This window comes from Limulus polyphemus, unplaced genomic scaffold, assembly GCF_000517525.1.
Source record: "Limulus polyphemus unplaced genomic scaffold, Limulus_polyphemus-2.1.2 Scaffold546, whole genome shotgun sequence".
NCBI classification, from domain to species: domain Eukaryota; kingdom Metazoa; phylum Arthropoda; class Merostomata; order Xiphosura; family Limulidae; genus Limulus; species Limulus polyphemus.
This window is the reverse complement of record NW_013666156.1, coordinates 285,623-304,502: the sequence shown is the minus strand read 5'-3', so window position 1 is coordinate 304,502 and position 18,880 is coordinate 285,623. Positions and strand designations below refer to the sequence as shown.

Here is an 18,880-nt window from a genome sequence, read left to right as displayed (position 1 = left end):
ATAATCAGACAAATAATGTTTAGTTTTTTACTGTTAAAACTTGTGTACTTGAGAATGATCTCTCCAGTGATTGAAACGTCGTACCTGTTCTAAATACAAATCTTGATTACTGTAAAAGCTATAACTTGTAATAAAATAAACGTTCGTTTTGTTTGGTGTTCTTTCTTATTGTTGCTATGTTTGGATATTTTTAACGTTTTATCAACTTTGGAGATATAAAATTTCTATGAACTCAATGTAAAAATTATTTGACGCACCTCTAGTACGAAATTCGTATTTTCTCAAACAACAAATAAAAACAATACTGAGAAGAAAAGACATCTGAGGCTACGCTACATTTCATCGCAAAAATGAAGTTTATGCTTCGCGTTTAACACCACTGTATTTATTTTTCGCACTGCAACAAATATTTAAAAAAAAATCACAGCTGCGAGCCGAAGTTCTTCATGGTACTTTGCCAGTGAACTGCAGTCTCGACAAGCTATTTTTACACACTTTTGATACACAGATCGTAATGGACTGATTACAGGAATTAGGGAAAGAAAACAGTCTTGTGGTGTGTTGTAACATTTATTAGATGTAAGAAAAGCTTTCAAACTTCACTAGCTCACGTGTTTAATATCACCGATAATGGAATACGAGATTTTAACGGTGCTTGTTACGTGTGCAAAAAAATGTAAAGCAAACGTAAAAAGTTACTTACTAATATATTCTTTATTTTCTAGCATGTACTCAACAGATTAGGTCAAATCAAATATAAATCGACGTTATAAAGTAATTGGCGCTTTATTATTGTGAGTTTTATTATGTCATAGCTGTGTAAGTTTCTTTTTTTTGAAAACATTATCTTGTAGAGAGTTGTTTTTTTGGTATTGTTTTCGTTGTTTGGATGCAGAAAGAACAACATAGGATTTTCTGCTTGTCTCTATCATTCGCTGTTCTGCATAGCTGATCAACAAAATATATATTAGTTAAGACATTTTCTTTCTTATTGGGATTCATTCACATTTGCTGGTTTTACATATACATTTCTAAGCAAAATTGTACCTTAATAACAAGTTGTAAGCAACCAACTTTTATAATAATGAACTAACTCCAACAATGGCCAAGTTGCACAAATTACATATACATTTCTAAGCAAAATTGTACCTTAATAACAAGTTGTAAACAATCAACTTGCTATAATAATGAAGTAACTCCAACAATGGCCAAGTTGCACAAATTACATATACATTTTTAAGCAAAATTGTACCTTAATAACAAGTTGTAAGCAACCAACTTGCTATAATAATGAAGTAACTCCAACAATGGCCAAGTTGCACAAGTCTTTAATTACAATATTATTGTTGCACAAATGATACCTACACAATAAAACTCGTACGTAATTTTTGCAGAGATATGCTAATCATGTCTAATCTGGGTTTCCAGACTGACAGTAATAAGCACACCTTTTCATTGGAACAAATATAAAGGCAGCTGTTTCATTTCTTGAAGTCAGTAGAATATTTTTGGGGATTCTGCGATTGGCTTATAGTTTTGCAGTAAATAATGATAGCTAAGAGTTTGAATATCAGTTAGGTTGTATGATTTTATTTGCAACTCATATATTCCAAGAAGAAATTCAAGCCATTCTTTTCAAGTACAGCACTGACATCTACCTACTGTCTATAATGCACACAAGAGTTACATACATGTGACTTACCACAGTAGTCTCCGTGGGTGGCAGCTCGTTGTTGATTGTGAATTAAAGTAAAAAGAAAGGATACAGGTTAAGCGGGGATTATTTGTAGCAAAATCTGCGTTAATACATCGTTTACGTTCATTATTAACTAAACTCTTAACGTTAACATATTACAACTCAACAGTTATGAAATCTCTAACGATCAGAAACGAGAGACGTACCTTAGGAACGAGCCTTGTTGTACTATAGGGACACATCAGTTTAGCGCAGTAAGTTTGGTTTAACAGATAAATGCTACTTAATATGGTCTTTATTTGCGTCATAGAATTTATGTGCCAACGTTAGTTAATTAAGTTATTTTATTAGTATTACACACATTTTGTTTTCCATATGATATTGTACTACATCCTCTGATGTCATATTGACTAAACAATGGAATGTTTCATTTTCATTTTACGAAAATATTCTACGTTAAACAATAATGTTTCGTAAAAGTGACTACTAGCGTCGTTAAATATTACTTGCTTCACATAGCATTATTTTCACAGGTAATATCAAACGCAAATGTTTCTATAAAAACAATAATACCCAATAACTCTTTTCACTTGTTCTTTTGTACAGTTATGTCGATTGCGGAAGCTAAGGAGACTCTAAAACATAATACAAGGGGAACAGTTTTAAAAATAAAGTGGTCATTGATATGTTTATAATCGATTTGTACTTCTAACAAATAAAACAAAAGTGTGTGTATATGTGTAAAGTAAATCTTTAGATACCATGACGAGGCTGCTGATTAAATCTGACGTCAACTTGTCGTCCGTTGGTCGCCGATGTTGGTTGAGCCCTAGCAACTGCGGAGAGTAGAGATCACTGGTTCTCAGTATTTCCAAAATTTTGTCTATGTCTTTAGCCACAAAGTTGGGACTATTCTCTTGTGTCGCTAATAGCATGTTGATGACCTTCAGCAAATTGTAAAAAAAAATGAAATAAAAAGCTGTACGTTATAATCTATTGCAGCCAAAGAAACACCAATTTCCTGACTCAGTGACATTACAATTTAACTCCTGATTGTGCTTTTTTTGTACTTACATAGGTGGTGTTGATTTGAAAAAAAGAACTAACTGTCAATGTGTAATATTTTAGTCGTAACCTCTCTCATTAGATAAACTCTACACATTTTAGGAAGGAAATGGAGCTTTTTTTGGAGCTTACTGATACTTAGCTTGCTCTAGCTGCTCGACAGTCATCTACACACAACAAGGAACTTCGAAGGGCGAGATGCAAAGGTACAAGGCCATCTTGGGTGGAGTTTTGTCTCTCGATCTTTACCTATCATTTAAAATCTCTAAGCACTTGTGATTTCGTATTATTATAGGAAACATTAGTAAGTTTTTGAGATTTCTCGAGAACTGTAACGTTCGAAATTCTTTAGACGCAACCAAGAACTACATAATAGTAATAAAAAAAAAGTTCAATTTTCCTAGCAAAAATATTTTAAGTATTTGTCTATGACAACTGATCTGAGAAAGTAAAGCGTACAGCCAACATGACAAAGTGCTGAGTAAGAACGTAAAAATTCCTCTTGAAGACTCATAAGCACGCACTGCAAATTATTGTAGTTACGACCAGTTTATGATCCGATATAATTGAGTGTCAGAATATAAAAACCTATATATTATGAACAGTTCATAGGTTAATTATAGAAATTATTTATGGCAAACCTTCTGCAGTGTAATGAACCTGAATAATGTTGTTGTTGTTTTCCCAGCTGTGAACAAATATAAGGGCATCATAAGCATTTTATTTCCCACCTATCTAAATTAGTAATATATTACAGCATTCTACTATTTAGCTATGTCATACATAATTTGAATATGCTATCACAGTGTTTATTATCCAACTTCGTAATTTTAAAACAAGTATAAATATTACTTGATAACCACTCTCGTAATCCAAGTAAATAACATGTGGCAATATTTTTATCATCCACTTTTGTAATTTTGAAACAAATACATAATATTAATTGATAATCCCCCCCCCCCGTAATTTATGTAAGTAATATATGACAATATTTCTTATCACCTCTTTTGTAATTTTTAATCAACTACATTACATTACTTGATAATCCACCATTGTAATTTAACTAAATAATGTATCATAATACTGTTGTCACTCACCTTCGTGATTGGCGCTTCAATCGTCATTGTATGAAGTCTGGCAAGGGACTGTCTTCTGTTCATACCAGCTTTAGAAAGAACAACCAGGTAAAATATAAGCCATATGGTATAAAATTTAGATAAAAAAGATCAACATCACAGTAGAAATAATTAATTTAGCTTTCTTTATGTCTTAGTAACCGTTTTAAAACATTTCTTTATGATTGATTTGCTACACGACAATGTGATTGATGTAGTAAAACACTAGATGTAAGAATTGTTTTATATATTCAGATATATTGTTTTTTTTTAATTTTTTGAGCTATTGACGAATTTTAACATTTGATAAATTATACGTGTTCATTTATACTCTGAAAAAAATAAAGCTATAGTTGAACAACATTTCATTTCTTACGGAAAATATAAATGTATAAAAGACATGTAGAATTTACTTCTAGCTATTACGAAAGTTAGGTCATTCACGTATGTAAACTTATTCAACCAACGTGTCTCAGTTACACAGAAATATTGATCCTACAAATTATGTAATATATGTAAACGTTTTCGTCAAACTCAACTAATATCACAATCAGTGTTTTAAATACACGTATCATAAGCCTGACAATAAAATAGATACTTTGATGCAGATATTTTGAAGCAGTTACATTTTGTAATGGAAACTACTTGAAATCATTTTCAAAACTCACAGAACTATAAAGTTTTAGCAGTGGTTGCAAAAGTCACCAGAATTTTCAAGTTTTGTATGAAAGAACGTGAACATGTAAAAGTTATAACATTGTTATTTTACATTAAAATTTTAAAACTTTAAGCAACCATAACTCTGTGTTTAAAGGCAAAATTAACTTCAAACATAAATTATCAAGTACAGCTTTAATCCCTCGTACATTCGAAAAGCAAGTGTTGACTCTAATCAGAGTTATACGATTAAAGCAGAATGTTTTGCGTCATTTTAGTATTCACGTTATATTGATGAATGGAATTATATAGAACGCGCACTACCTTAGCAAATGCTAAGTAATTTTTGTAGCACTAATAGAATTATTTCCTTTTAATCAATTCTATGTCTAATGTCTGACAAATTATGTTTGTCACTAGCACTTTCTCGGGTCTCAATAGTAAATGAATGTAGCTACAACGTCACATTCATTTGAATATATTTGACAATTCTGGACAATATATAGGCACAGAGTAGAAGTTAATGAGATTTTGCTAAACAACTTTCTGGAGATGAAACAAACATAGTTTTGTCTAGAGCAGAAGCAAATAACTTGATACACAAGAAAAGACATGCAAAAAAGAGTGCAAAAAAAACAAAAACAAACTCGTCTTTAAACAGCAATTTATTAACGAAAAGAATATGGACTCATAACATTTGCTTCTGATTTGTGATATCTTGCGGTTATTTTCTCTCGTCCTATTATATTCTAAATACAGCACAAAGAAATTGGAGCCTTAACCCTATCGTTTCTCCCTAGAATCATCCTAGCTCTAATATTAATAACAGAGCACTGCTTGGTTGATTTGACTGACTTATTCACTATTATGCCAAAATCCCTTTTTTCAGCCGTGCTATTGAGTAGGTTCCCATCTATATTGAACGTGTGATCCAAGTTATGATAACTCAAAGTATTATATAACCAAATACCGTGCACTTATTATAATTCATCGTCATTTGCTCATTAATTTACCAACTTACCAACTGATACAAATAATTCTGTACTAATGATCTTCATTACTGCTAAAAAGTCCCAAGGGATTAATGGTATCAGCAAACTTTAAATAATTTACTAATCATGCCCCAATCAGTATCATTAATGTAAATAAAAAAGCAAAGGCTCAAGCACTAACCCCAGAGGTGTTCAACTAGTAACAAAGGTTCAGTTTAACTGAACCCCATTAATAACAATCTACTGTTTTCTTGATATCCATATAACCTAAAACCCAGTTAACTAGCCTTTCCCCAATCCATACTGATGTGAGTTTCTTAGATAAGTACTCCAAGTCAAGAATTTTTCCTATGTCCAGATAATAAATAAGATCATTGAAAAGAGATAACAGATTAGGAAGGCGAAATTTTCCCATTTATGAATCCATTTTATCTTTCATTTATAATATCATATTTCACTAAATTATTTTATAAAGCTTCTTTTATCAGACTATCTAGAAGTTTTCCCACTAGAGAAGCAAGACTATCTGGCTTATAGTTTCCAGAGCATTTCTTGTCGCCCTCTCTAAACTACGGGTCTAACATTATCAACTCGACAATACTCAAGCATCCACCAACTGTCTAATGACCCCAAGAATTAAATAGAGGGATAAAGGCTGTGCCTTTAAATCCCGAGGAAAAACCTTGTCTAGTCCTAGTGCTTTATCTATTTTTAATCTCCATATTAGTCTCCCCCCCCCCGTGCGATAAGTCTGAAGGCTTATAGCGCTAAAAACCAAGCTGATGGGCACAGAACTAATAGTCTATTGTGTAGTTCTGTGCTTAACAACAAACAAATAGACAAACCTATTACACTGTGAATCTTTCAACCTGTCAGCAAATTTAAACTTCTTGAAATTGTGAGATTTATCTCTGATTTTTCTCTTTTATATATTTAAAAAGCCGATAATGTCTAATCTTATTTGTTATAATTTTCTTCTTTTTTAGGAGCAAGCCTATTATGAATTAAAGGTAATTTATTTTTAAAATTTACCACCTCTGTCCTAAATCATGTCCTGTGACCACAAAAATAGGTTTTCATATGTTAGGAGCTAATATTTCGTTTCTTTTATCTCAACATGTAGCAAAATATTAAACGTAAATAAGCAATGATTAATCTTACCTAATTCTTCCCCACTTGAGTTCTTGAAACTATATCTTTATTAGTAGTAACAATATATTTAAAATGGCACTACCCTTGTTGGCTATCTGAACATTTGGTATAGAAAACCATTTGGAATCACTTTAGGTTTACTTGACCATGCATGGTCTTGCCTTTAGATAATCACATATTTACTGTAGATCCGTTGATTCTAAAGGCCTTCTTCACTCCATGTCTTTATAGAAGGTTAAACATATTAGGAAAATATTCGTTGCCTACCCTGTTCAGCCGCATATATAATATATATATAATGCAGTAGCTAAGTAAACAATGTTGAAAGGATCTCATAACGTCCTCCGCTGGGTCAACGGTAAATCTACAGATTTACAACACTAAAAACAAGGGTTCGATTCCCCTCGGTGGACACAGCAGAATAGCCCGATGTGGCTTTGCTATAAGAAAAACGCACGGATCCAATAACTTTCTGAATTTATGCCATCTGTTGTACGTGAGACGAGATTAAAATTAGACTTAATAATATCTTCTTTTTTTAATATAAAATAAAACTTTTGCTTGTTCATAGGTATATTATATTGCATCTCTTTAGAGTATCCTAAAATGTTATTTGCGAGAAGTACGTATAATTGGCTCGGATGAACTTTATTCAAACAACAACAAAACTTTTATAATTGGTAGTGCACGAGAAAATCGTTGATACGAATGTGCTCACTGAAAAAAAAAATACTGTTTTAAAGAAGTAACTGAAAATAATTTATTAATTTTGTATAAAACAAAATTTTATTTCTAATCAAAGCATTTTCAAGAATAGATTTAAACAATATAATATTAATGAATTAATTGAAATTACCCACTTAAAGCTATTTTTGTATGCTAAGAATTCTAACTAAAAATTCACATAAACAAAAAATTAAAATTAAACGTAGAATATTGGAAAGATATTGTTTTTTAAACTTGAAATATCGTTCTGTACTAAATGACGTTATTCACAATAACGACGATATAGGAAGAAGTAATAATTTTCCCAACCTGTTCAAATAGATGGGTGCATCTAAAGATACTGAAGTTTAATCCTTTTAATGTTATTTACTTAGATTCTTAGAAATATGAATAATAATTGTTGTTGGTTGTATTCTAATTCAGTATGATGATTGTTGTTCATAACATATGTGTATCATAACGAAATAAAAAGTGATGGTAAAATACTGCAATGGGTTATATTTTATTTTACGATAGACAATAACCTATTTTAAGCCCAGTATTTTGTTTAAAATTAGGGATCTCAAGGGTTGTAGGCATGAGCATGTGTGGAACAAATGTATAGGTTCATGTTTTCACACATGGTCATCATTCATAAACATTGGTAATTCAGTCAAGAAGCATTTTACCTATTAAACAAGGATAGAAATAACATATGTGGAACAGATGTATAGGCATATGTTATTTCTATCCTTGTTTAATAGGTAAAATGCTTCTTGACTGAATTACCAATCTTTATTAATGATGACCACGTCTGAAAACATGAATTTCTACTCAATGCGTTCTTTGTCTCACCGGGCCTAAACTTTCCTGCTAATTCTAGCAGATATTCATAACCGGTTTTATAATTGTACGATGGATATGCAAGTATGCAATATATTGGAAAAAAATCTCCTTATAATATGTACACGAAACATTACGCTCAGCTGTTTCACAGAATCAAAAGAATGCAGAAACATTACTACTAATAATAAAAAAACTGGAAGGTTTAGCTTAAATTACTATTTACATTTAGTAACATAATTTCTTCTGTCATCAATTTTTTTTCTGAGCTTAAATATTGTAATTCCATTGCTTAGACATTCGAGTAACCATGACCGAAAAATATATATTTCATTATCATAAGAGAACTTATACTAAACACACGTCAAACACTAAATCTTCTGGATAATAACTAAGTAGCTAAAACGCAAGATAATCACTGTACCTATTGGTGACTAATCTCTGAATGATCACTATGTTATAGAAACTCAAACTGTTGGTAGCTAGACCCTCTGAATGATCACGTATTCATTAAAATTAAAGTTAAAAAGTGTCTATAGTGTTAATGGATACATCTTCTGGATAATATTTAAATCCCAAAATTATAAGACTCTAGTTTTTTGATAGTCACATGTTTTGGATAATTGCTGAAGCGTTAAAACTCAAGCAAAAAATGTAGTTTTTATAGTCACATTTCCTGGATAAAAATTGAAGTTTAAAACAGCAAAAATTGACATTTAATGCCAGAAAAAGGAAGTATCGGATAAATTAGAATACAATAAAATTATTTATTATGGATTATTTATTGAGTCAACAAAAATGATAATCGTGGTGAGTTTTGAATGTTTTTTCTAGTATTCACTTTTAATCTGAAGTACAAGACGTGGAAACCTGTTAAAGCGGAACGGAATCAATGAATTTATTTCTCATGGAAGAAACCTATATTTAGAAACACTACATTGACTGATAAACTTTGGTTCATGAAATCTTCAATTTTTTTCACTCAGTTTTCTATCAGTAACAAGGAGGGTTAAGGAAAATTATAAACGTCCATTAATTATGTAGAAGACTTCTTTCTTAAATCTGTTAACATTTACTAAGGTTTCAGTATTATCCTTCCAATAGAAACTAAGACTACATTACACTAAATACATTGATCATGTAGCCATATGTAAGTATTTTAAAAATCAAATTTATAAAAAAAAATATTTAATTACGAAAGAATAGTATAGCTCAGATAAACTTTAACTGAGTTCTGTAACATTTGTGGTTATTATTTCTTAATTAATTAAAGTGAAGAACAGAAAAAAATATATTTTAGTAACATTTGTAAAAAAACGTTTCAATAGATGGCAGGATCATCGTAAAATAATGTATTTTTTTATTAATCCAAAATCTTCGGTGTTAAAAATATTTCGACATAAGTATAATTATCCGTTATAGGATACCTTTCACAGCAGGCTCTAAATAACATGTATTTTTTAGCTAATTCATCAATTTTTAAATATTCTGCACAAATAGAAATTCAGTCTTAATAACAAAACATGTTTCTTTTCAAGTTGTATCAATTCTTGAGCATTTGATTCCATGTGTTATACGAATTCAAATGTTAAAGCGGCTTGATTATTAGTTATTTATCTATCTATTATGTGCAAATATCTTCCCACAGTTAGAATAAGACAATGACACTTTTAGATGTGGGATGTTGTGGCATTGTGCACTCAAATAATTTTTTGTTGATGTTATACATACGGAACATGAGAACAGAGGTCAAACCTGAGAGTCTTTAGTCTTACTTCTGAGTCCTAATTCCCCAGAAACTTCACTTACCGAGATATATTTTCGTGCAAAGCTATACAAGAGTTTATCTGTATATAGCCGTCCACAATTTTGAAATGATAATCTAAAGGCGCCCAGGCAACAGCACATATCACTAACTTTTGGGTTACTCTTGTCTGGCCAAATAGTGGGATTTGACCGTCAACCTACGTCCCTAAAGTATGGAGCGCGTTTTAACGGCATTGAAGCGCGAACTATGAAATCTTGGATTCAAAGATCAGGCACACCAACTATTAGGCTATGTCAGATTCATTCGCACATCGTAGTTTTTACCCTAGCTTTATACATACACACACTTAATAGAAATATACATATAAATATACACGAGGGCTATCTGCGCTAGCCGTTCTTAATTTAGCAGTGTAAGACTAGAGGGAAGGCAGCTAGTCATCACCACTAGCCGCCAACTCTTGGGCTACTCTTTTACCAACGAATAGTGGGATTGACCGTCACATTCTAACGCCCCCACGGCTGAAAGGGCGAGCATGATTGCGAGTCGAGCGCCCTAACCACCTGGCCATGCCGGGCCTATTTAATATCAAACATTATATTGAAATAGAGAGTTTTTATTAGTGTTAGGTAAGTAAAAATGAGAATTTGTTTAATTTAAAAGTTTAATTAACTGTTTCTATTGTTATTTGATACTGCTGAGAATTTAATACGTTGGTAAATTGTTTGAATTTATATTTAGGTGCGTGTAACTAGAAATGTGGTGTATATCATAGATGTGGTACTGACACTAGTAATTAAAGGTATAAATATTGGTTATTAGAAGACGTTGGTGTTACATTTGTCTACAGTTTAGTACTGTATATCTACAGTTTGTCTTAGCGAGTATAACGCAAATTTAACAATAATACAGGTAGTGGTAAGTCATAAAACAGGCTACAAAATTGTGTTATTACATAAATATATTCTAAACACTAATCGTTTGTCTCTTCTTATTTTAAAGATAAACTTAAAATGAAACAGTATAATATATTTAACCCTAACGTTAGGCTTAACAGTGTTTTCAAGAGGTTGCTTGAGTTTATTGTTGGTTATTTATTCCCAGTCTACAATAGTTAAGATTCTTGTAGGTGTTAAGCGCTCATACTTTGTAAGGTTTAACAGGTACATAGAGTGTATTCTATTTGGGAAATCGAGACAGGCATACATGTTTAAGGAAGCTAGTAGTGAAGATGTATATTTTGTAAATAAAGTTTTTGAAATGGAGGAGAAGTTGGAGGCTATCCTAAATAAAGAGAAGGGTAAACTGTGGGACATGATAGCAGGATTTAAAAAGGAATTACGCTTTTGCATGCAAAGGATACAGTGGCTAATAATATCTTATAAGAAGTTAAAAGCAGTTTTAATATGGTTAGTAGTAGACAAGTTTTAATTATAATACGCAGGTTCTTTTAAATAACATATTTCAGTATTTAATTTGTGTAAATGTAAAACTATGGAAGGAAAGGATAACAAAAGGTACAGTTTGTTTGTTGTGAAGTGCAAAGCCACACAATGGTATCGGAAATAGAATTTTAGCGTCATAAATCCAGAGACTTACAGATAAGGAATGGGAATGAAAAACATAAGCTTATTGTTATATGTGATTCTTTAGGCACGTTGATAGGATAGTCTGTCGGGTAAATAGGGAGAAAAGAATTAGGTTATGCTATCAAGGGGCAGGGATGAGGGATATAACCGACAGAGCAAGTGGTAGAGTAAATGTGTCTAGCAGTTATGCATCATTTATAATACACATATGGGCTAATTATGTAGGGAAGAGTAGGTCAGAGTAGCCAATTGTTAAGCACAAACCATTCATAAAGGGAATAAAAAAAGGGTCATAATTTAATTCTGTTAGGGATATTGCCAAGACTTAATGTGTGGATGAAATTATAAGTTGGTCACTAGGGCTAAATGTTAGGCTTAGGTTAATATGTAATAATGGACAGATTGGCTGGTTGAACTTGTGGGATTACTAGGGCTGAATGACTTAGGTTAATATATAAGGACGAACAGGCTGATTAGTTGGATTTGTGGGATCAGTTCAATTGGGAAAGGCAGCTTTTGGAAGGTATGGTTTACATTTAAATAGGGTTGAGACTGGCTTATTTGCAAGAGTTACTAATTCAACTCTAGGGCAGCTTTAAACTAGAACTAGATTGTGGCAAGGGCCAGAATAATGAAGATCTACAATATAAAATTTCGAGAAAAGTACAGCGTAGAAACAAAGTACAAAATTGTTGTTAATAGTAGATTAAACTGTTATTATTGCAAACTTAGAAGTATAAAGAGTAAAATATATGACTTTAGAGCACTGGTCGAAACAGAGGATTCTGTTATACTGGGAATAATTGAAACTTGGTTAAATGTAAGAAGTTTTGATGACAGGAATTTTTTTGAAATTGGGTTATAGGTCGTTTAATAATGATAATGTACTACAACGATGGGGAGGAATGGCTTTATATGCAAATTGGGAGCTACATTCTTTTCAAGTTGAGGATATCAAGCTAATAGCAATGAGGTTGAATCTGTTTGGATTTATGTTGTGGTTCTAAAAGGAGTAAGCTTTTGGTTGGAATTTGTTACGAACCACCAGATGCAACTGATGAAAATAATGAAAAACTCTACAGTGAGATAAAGAACTCGGCTCTTACTACGGTTATATTCATGAAAGATTTTTTATTTCAGGCATATAGATTAGGAAATGCTAAAGTCAAATCACAATGGACACAGGGTTTTAGAAGCTATTCAAGATAGTTTCTCCACCAATTGGCTACGGAACAATATTATTTTAGATTTATTTTTAACTTCTAATATAGAAATCGTTGGTAGGTGGAGAGTGGGGAACACCTGGGTGCAAGTGGTCATTGCTCAATTAGATTTGATGTTCTGCTGCAAATAGAGATAAAGAATAATGAAATTTTGGTTTCAAATGAAAAAATAAAAGGAGACAAAAATTATCTGCTGTGAATTGGGCAACTGAATTAATTGGAGATACTGATCAAATGTGGAGTAATTTTTAAAATCTTAAATATTCGAGATAAGCATGTTCCTTATAGAATAAAAAGGATGGCTGCATTGAAAAATCACGTTGCCTCACAAAGGGTATAAAGGATAACATTTAAAAAAAGGCATTATAAATATAAGATGTGTAACTTGATTGCAATGATAGCAGATATGGAGGATTAAAGAAGATCAAAAGAGTTAGTTAAACGGAAAATTAGGATGTCGAAGAACTATATGAAAAAAAGGCTGGTTGAAAATGTAAAAATCAATAATAAGGATTTCTTTAAGGGTAAGTAAAGTCTTTGGATAGGAGTAGAGCCTTTTAGGGATGATATAGAAAAGCTTATATCTGGTGATTATGGAATGTCTGGGTTATTTAATTATACAATTTTTGAATTTTTAAAAAGCATTATTAAGCAATATTTTTCATTCCGAACAGTTTCTAACTGGAAACAAGATTGAACAAGATGATTAAATTAATTTTGGGCTTGTTAAAAAAAAAGAATAGTTTGAAGAATGATAAAGTTCCTGGGCCAAATAAATGTTTGTGAATCCTAGAATAGTGGGTTGGTGCTAGAAAACTGGAATGTGGCTATTGTTAATCCTCTTTTCAAGAGAAATGGTAAAAATTGTCCCAGTAACTATGGGCCCATTAGTCCTACATCAGTGGTGGGGAAACGTTTTGAAAGTCTGATAAAAATGTTTTGAATATTTATCTAACAAAGTTTAAAATTTTGTTGGATAACCAGTATGGTTTCAGTAGGAGAAAATCTTGCCTTACTGATCTTTTGATATCCTTTGAAGAGGTTTCCATTTTTGTAGATAAGGGTACGGATGTGGATTTGATGTATCTGTATTTTCAGAAAACATTTGACAAGATGCCACATAAAAGACTTGTTAAAAATTTATCTCTGTATTTGTGGTGTGGGTTGGCTCATTGGATAAAAAAACTGGTTGATCAGTTTTTTAAGACATCCAAGCAATACGCTGTTGCTACTAGCAGGACAAACAGAAATTTAGGTTGTATCTACAGAAATACTGAATACAATTCTAAATAAGTTGTAATTTCATTATATAAGTTATTAGTTAAGGCACATTGGAAGTACTGTGTTCAGTCCTGACTCCTTACCTTAGAAAGGACATTGAATTATTGGAAAATACTCAGAGTAGGGTTAGCATTATGGAAAGTTTGTCATGCTAGGACGTTAATATATCTGAAATTGGTTTGTAAAGAAAAAATACGTTAGGGAGGATCTGATTGAGGTGTTGATGCATCTTCTTTTTATGGTATTTAGTTGTGAGAATGGTAGGACTAGAGAACACAAATATAACTGTTGGCAGGGTATGACTCATCTTCAGCTTTATTTTTCTTATTTTTCATTCGCCTTTTGAATGAGTTTCCTTCAGATTTGGTAGATGCAGTTAATTTAATGGATTTTAGAGGTAAGCTTGATGAATATTTGAGTGACAAGGGCTGACTTTGAGTGTTTTAGTTTTTATTTTGCAGTTTATTATAGTGGATGGGATGGTCTAGATGGACCAACAAATCCCTTATTGTCCTTAAATTATATGTTATATCTCATGCTATTTGAATAAATCTTGAGGTTTGACAGGGTTGTCACAAGTGCCTTACTATGTATTGTATACGTAAAAGTGGTTTGACTAATACATAAAAGTACTGTTTGGTCTAAATCTTTTAATCCATATGGTTCATAAGGAAAACACTTTTCGGATTGATAAGTTAAATTTGCTTTAGTCAGATTTGTCTGGCGTAGACTGTCTTTTCTATTCTCACTTTAGTAAACCTTTTTAGTCCAGAAATATCATAAATAAATTCAGTCCAGAAATATCATAAATGAATTCAGTCCAGAAACATCATAAATGAATTATGTTTAGAAGTTGAACTATTTTTGTTACTTTTATTTCTTCATTGTATCTAATATTTTATTTTATTTTTTAACCACACGAAAGTCACTTCAAAAACTTAAAAATGTCTTACTTTATTACCATACCACAACTAGCAAGTATTAATTTCGTTATCATACTAAAACGCACATGTTTTACTTAAGAATGTTTGGACTTTATACAGAGTGTTGCTATAACTGGCAGAACAGTGTTCATTATTCTCAATCATTTTATCAAGCATATCCCTAAATGAAGCTAATGCAAGAACAATCTATTCTCGAGAGTGTTCATTGATCCTTGTAATAGCTCGCACATTGACTCACATTTTATTCAAACCAACAATATCATATTGTTGAGAGAGAGAGAACGTGAGAAATAATAACAATTCTAGTTTTTAGAAAATCAGTTAGTAATGAACTATAATTAATATACGTATATACGTCCTAAACTTGGCTGAAAAAACTTGATTTTTAATGTGTCTCTGGTAAAAGTTTATTCACCCCGAACAAATAGGATACAATCATTTTAATTTTTATGATAATCGCACGTACTTACTTTGTACCATATTTATAATTATTTAGTTTTGTTACCATAAGACGATTCTAGAGTATTCCACTCAGTAACCATATGTGATATACCGCTAGTACCAAGTTTATTATAATACGACAATTCGTAGGTGTTAATGTTGTAACATATGACCGTTCGCAAATATTTAATGTTGTGACCATACGCAAGTATTTAATTTTATCATACGACAATTCACAAGTATTTAACTTTATAACAATACATATATATATAACAATTCGTAAGAATTTAGTTTTGTAACCATACGACAATTCACAAGTATTTAACTTTGTAACAATACATATATATAACAATTCACAAGTATATAGTTTTGTTATAATACGACAATTCATAAACACTTGATTTACTTTATATTGTTTCATCGCTATAGCAACTCACAACAGACAGAAAAATAAGGAGCGAATTGTTCGTGTACTGAAATATCATACAGTCTTTGATGTCGTACAATAGATTATATTTGGTTAAAGGTCAGAGATTATTTGAAACCATATTTCATCATAACTTCATAACAACTTTTAGCGTACGTCAGCAGTTTCATCTATTGAAAACATTACGCAAGAAAGAGTCTGCTTTAAATTTCAAATAGAATGAAGCATATATAAGGTTTCGGACCTTTTACTCAAGCTATATAAGGTTTCGGAGTTATTAATCATGCTTGCAAGATAATAGATTTCGCAAGAAATTAGTTTTAACTTTTCTCTTTATCCATTGACATTTTTCCTTTCCACATCTGTTCTGAAATGCCTTATGTATAGTTTTCAATCACGCCAATATTATTATATCTTCCTTTACATTATTTTTCATTGATATGCGAAATTATTTGATCGAGATAATATATCATAATAAACCATTAAAGCACATATAATATCCTAGGTTCAGATGAAACTTACAAAGATTTATAGCACTTTGTATAAAGTAAGAGCCTTGACCTTAGAATACTTCTTGGTATGTTTTGTTTTTACGAAAATAGAACACTAACAATTTTAAAATGAAATGACTCACATGAAATGGTTGAATAAATACAGTGATGAAAATATAAAACTCACTACAAGGCCTGTTATAAATTACGATATGCTGTATGTGTAACTGATATCTACATACCTTCACTACACAAAGATCTGACATCGAATGAAGGATTTCTGATGGATTTCATATTGGTTAGTGTATAGGGAAGGAAGTCTGCAAATGGAATGGAAATGTTACTTATATTCCAGAACTGTAAATAACATTTTATATTTGTTTTTCTACCATTATATTAGTTTCACTGCCGTATGAAAGGCGTTTACTTTTGTCTCAATGTTAGAGTAGAAATTATACATTAGAATAAAACGGTAAACACATTTTTACACATAAAACTCAACTTTTAGATTGAATTCGTGAGAACAATTAATTGTTGTTGTCTAGACAATTCAGTGGTTCTGTTTAGGTAATGGCCATGTCTATCTAAAACGGATTAAATAAGTAAGTTAATCCTATGCTTGCTTGTAAGGCACATAACTTCGGTTTTTCGTGGCACAAGATGATGAAATTGTAACACCTTCGTCCTAGATGGTATTCACAGAGTTAACCTTCAGCTACCAATTGGTACCCATTATACAACTCAGTAGACTGAAGCAACTGAGGTAAAGTGTCTTACCTAAGGAAACAACGTCAAGCCTCGAACCCGCAACCTTTCGATCACGAGTCTAAACATTAACCATTAGGTCACGCCCTAAAACGGATTCTAAGTTGGTAAGAAAACTGCCTTTAGCATGAAAGTACTTTTAAAATGATTCTGACTTTTAGGAAACTAGTTCTACTTTTCTACCGTTGCTCTCTTTAACAAGTAGTCTGAATTTAACATTTCTATTCATCGCATCATGTAAGAAAGCAAAGTTGAACAGAACATGTATTTAATGTTTACTCTTGATCAAAGTAAGCTGCCTACGTAAATCAGAGTTATAAATTAACCCAGTAATTGATAGAAATAACTTAATTTAATGATTTTACGGTTTTACTACAATGATTAGAATGTATTGTTTCATTAGTTTGGTACCTTCGTTGTTATTAATAGCTTCGGTCGTAATTCCAATATTATCTCGCGAGATTCGAAAGCTTAGCAGATTTAGGTTAGTCCTAAATTCACATACTAAACCTACCATACAAAATAATCATTATAATGGTAATACATAATGAAAAAAATAACAAATAATAAATATATCTGTATATATATATTAAACATTCTAATTTATGCTAATAACAAACACTTATTGATATAATGCTTTTTAAGAAGGTAATATTTCTTACAATAAACAAGCTTACTTTATAATAACTACTTCTATCGCATTTATAACTCTTAACATTCTCAATATTTAACGTCTGCCTGTAGCCCCAGCCATACATTTCCACAAATGATTCAGAGTAAAGCCAACTAACCAAAGAAATTATAATTCAGTGTATTTTTAGCATTTGAAAATAACAATCAGATGAGATATCTATCCACTTCCGATACAAGACAATTATTGTTTTAATGAGAATTATATTACTAGCTCATCAAATTAAAAGTTCCTAAACTGTACGGGCACGGAGTTTAGATACTTTATGAATATTTTGCAAAATACAATACACATATTAAAGTTTATGTACTTGTATGTGGCTTTAAATATCCATCTCTCTATGATACTGACGAAAAATAAATAATTTGGAATGAAAAAATGGAAGTAAATACTGTTTGATACTGGCAATTTCAACAATCAACATCTTAATGGAATGTCAAAGTTAGCTACGCAACACAGCACGGCTAGAGGGAAAGGATCGCACATGTAAAGTTTGTGTTCCACTGAAGGAAATTTATAGCTAAGAAAGCAAGGTATGTTAGGTTTAACAAGAAGAAATGAGATCTTCATTAAATATGTTTCATGGTTAACACATGCTTGTCAAAGACAGAGGGATAGCCATGGGAAATATTATAGCTTCTGTCAAAGACAAAATATTATTTTTTATGATTTGTTTTCTATGTGACTCAGTAAATACTCATGTTTATAACTTTTATTTACAAAAGAAAACAACTGAAGCTCCATAAAAACTTTATTTAACCATGCTCCACAAAGGCTCAGAAGTAAACTTGAGGACATTTACTTAAAACAACGAGTTTAGTTGTAGGCACAATACTGTTTGCTCATTTAATTACAAAAACAAATTATATAATCATTATTTTAGCTAATGTATTCTTCTAGGTGAAGCATGTTACATCAACTAACACATTTTAGTTAATAATAAGTGTCCATGATATATTATGTCACCGGAAAGATATAAGCCTGTCTGATGAGAATAGTAGTAGGCATAATTAGGACATATTCAATGTATTATTG

At 31.4% G+C, this 18,880-nt stretch overlaps 1 protein-coding gene across 5 annotated transcripts in view; it reads right to left on the bottom strand.

Annotated features, from left to right (window-relative positions):
- LOC106459010 (high affinity cAMP-specific and IBMX-insensitive 3',5'-cyclic phosphodiesterase 8B-like) overlaps positions 1-18,880 on the bottom strand; it is a 151,819-nt gene that overhangs the window by 32,545 nt on the left and 100,394 nt on the right. For 4 of the 5 annotated variants that reach the window (XR_002610493.1, XM_022385387.1, XM_022385388.1 and 1 more), the window contains 3 exons: positions 16,632-16,709; positions 3,859-3,926; positions 2,458-2,640 (listed from right to left, as the gene is read on the bottom strand). Coding sequence is in view for 4 of the 5 variants with exons in the window: in XM_022385387.1 (XP_022241095.1) it covers positions 2,458-2,640; positions 3,859-3,926; positions 16,632-16,709 (329 nt within the window). In the remaining variant the exon portion in view is untranslated. The remainder of the gene's footprint in view (positions 1-2,457; positions 2,641-3,858; positions 3,927-16,631; positions 16,710-18,880) is intronic. The other variant, XM_022385389.1, reaches the window with a different exon arrangement.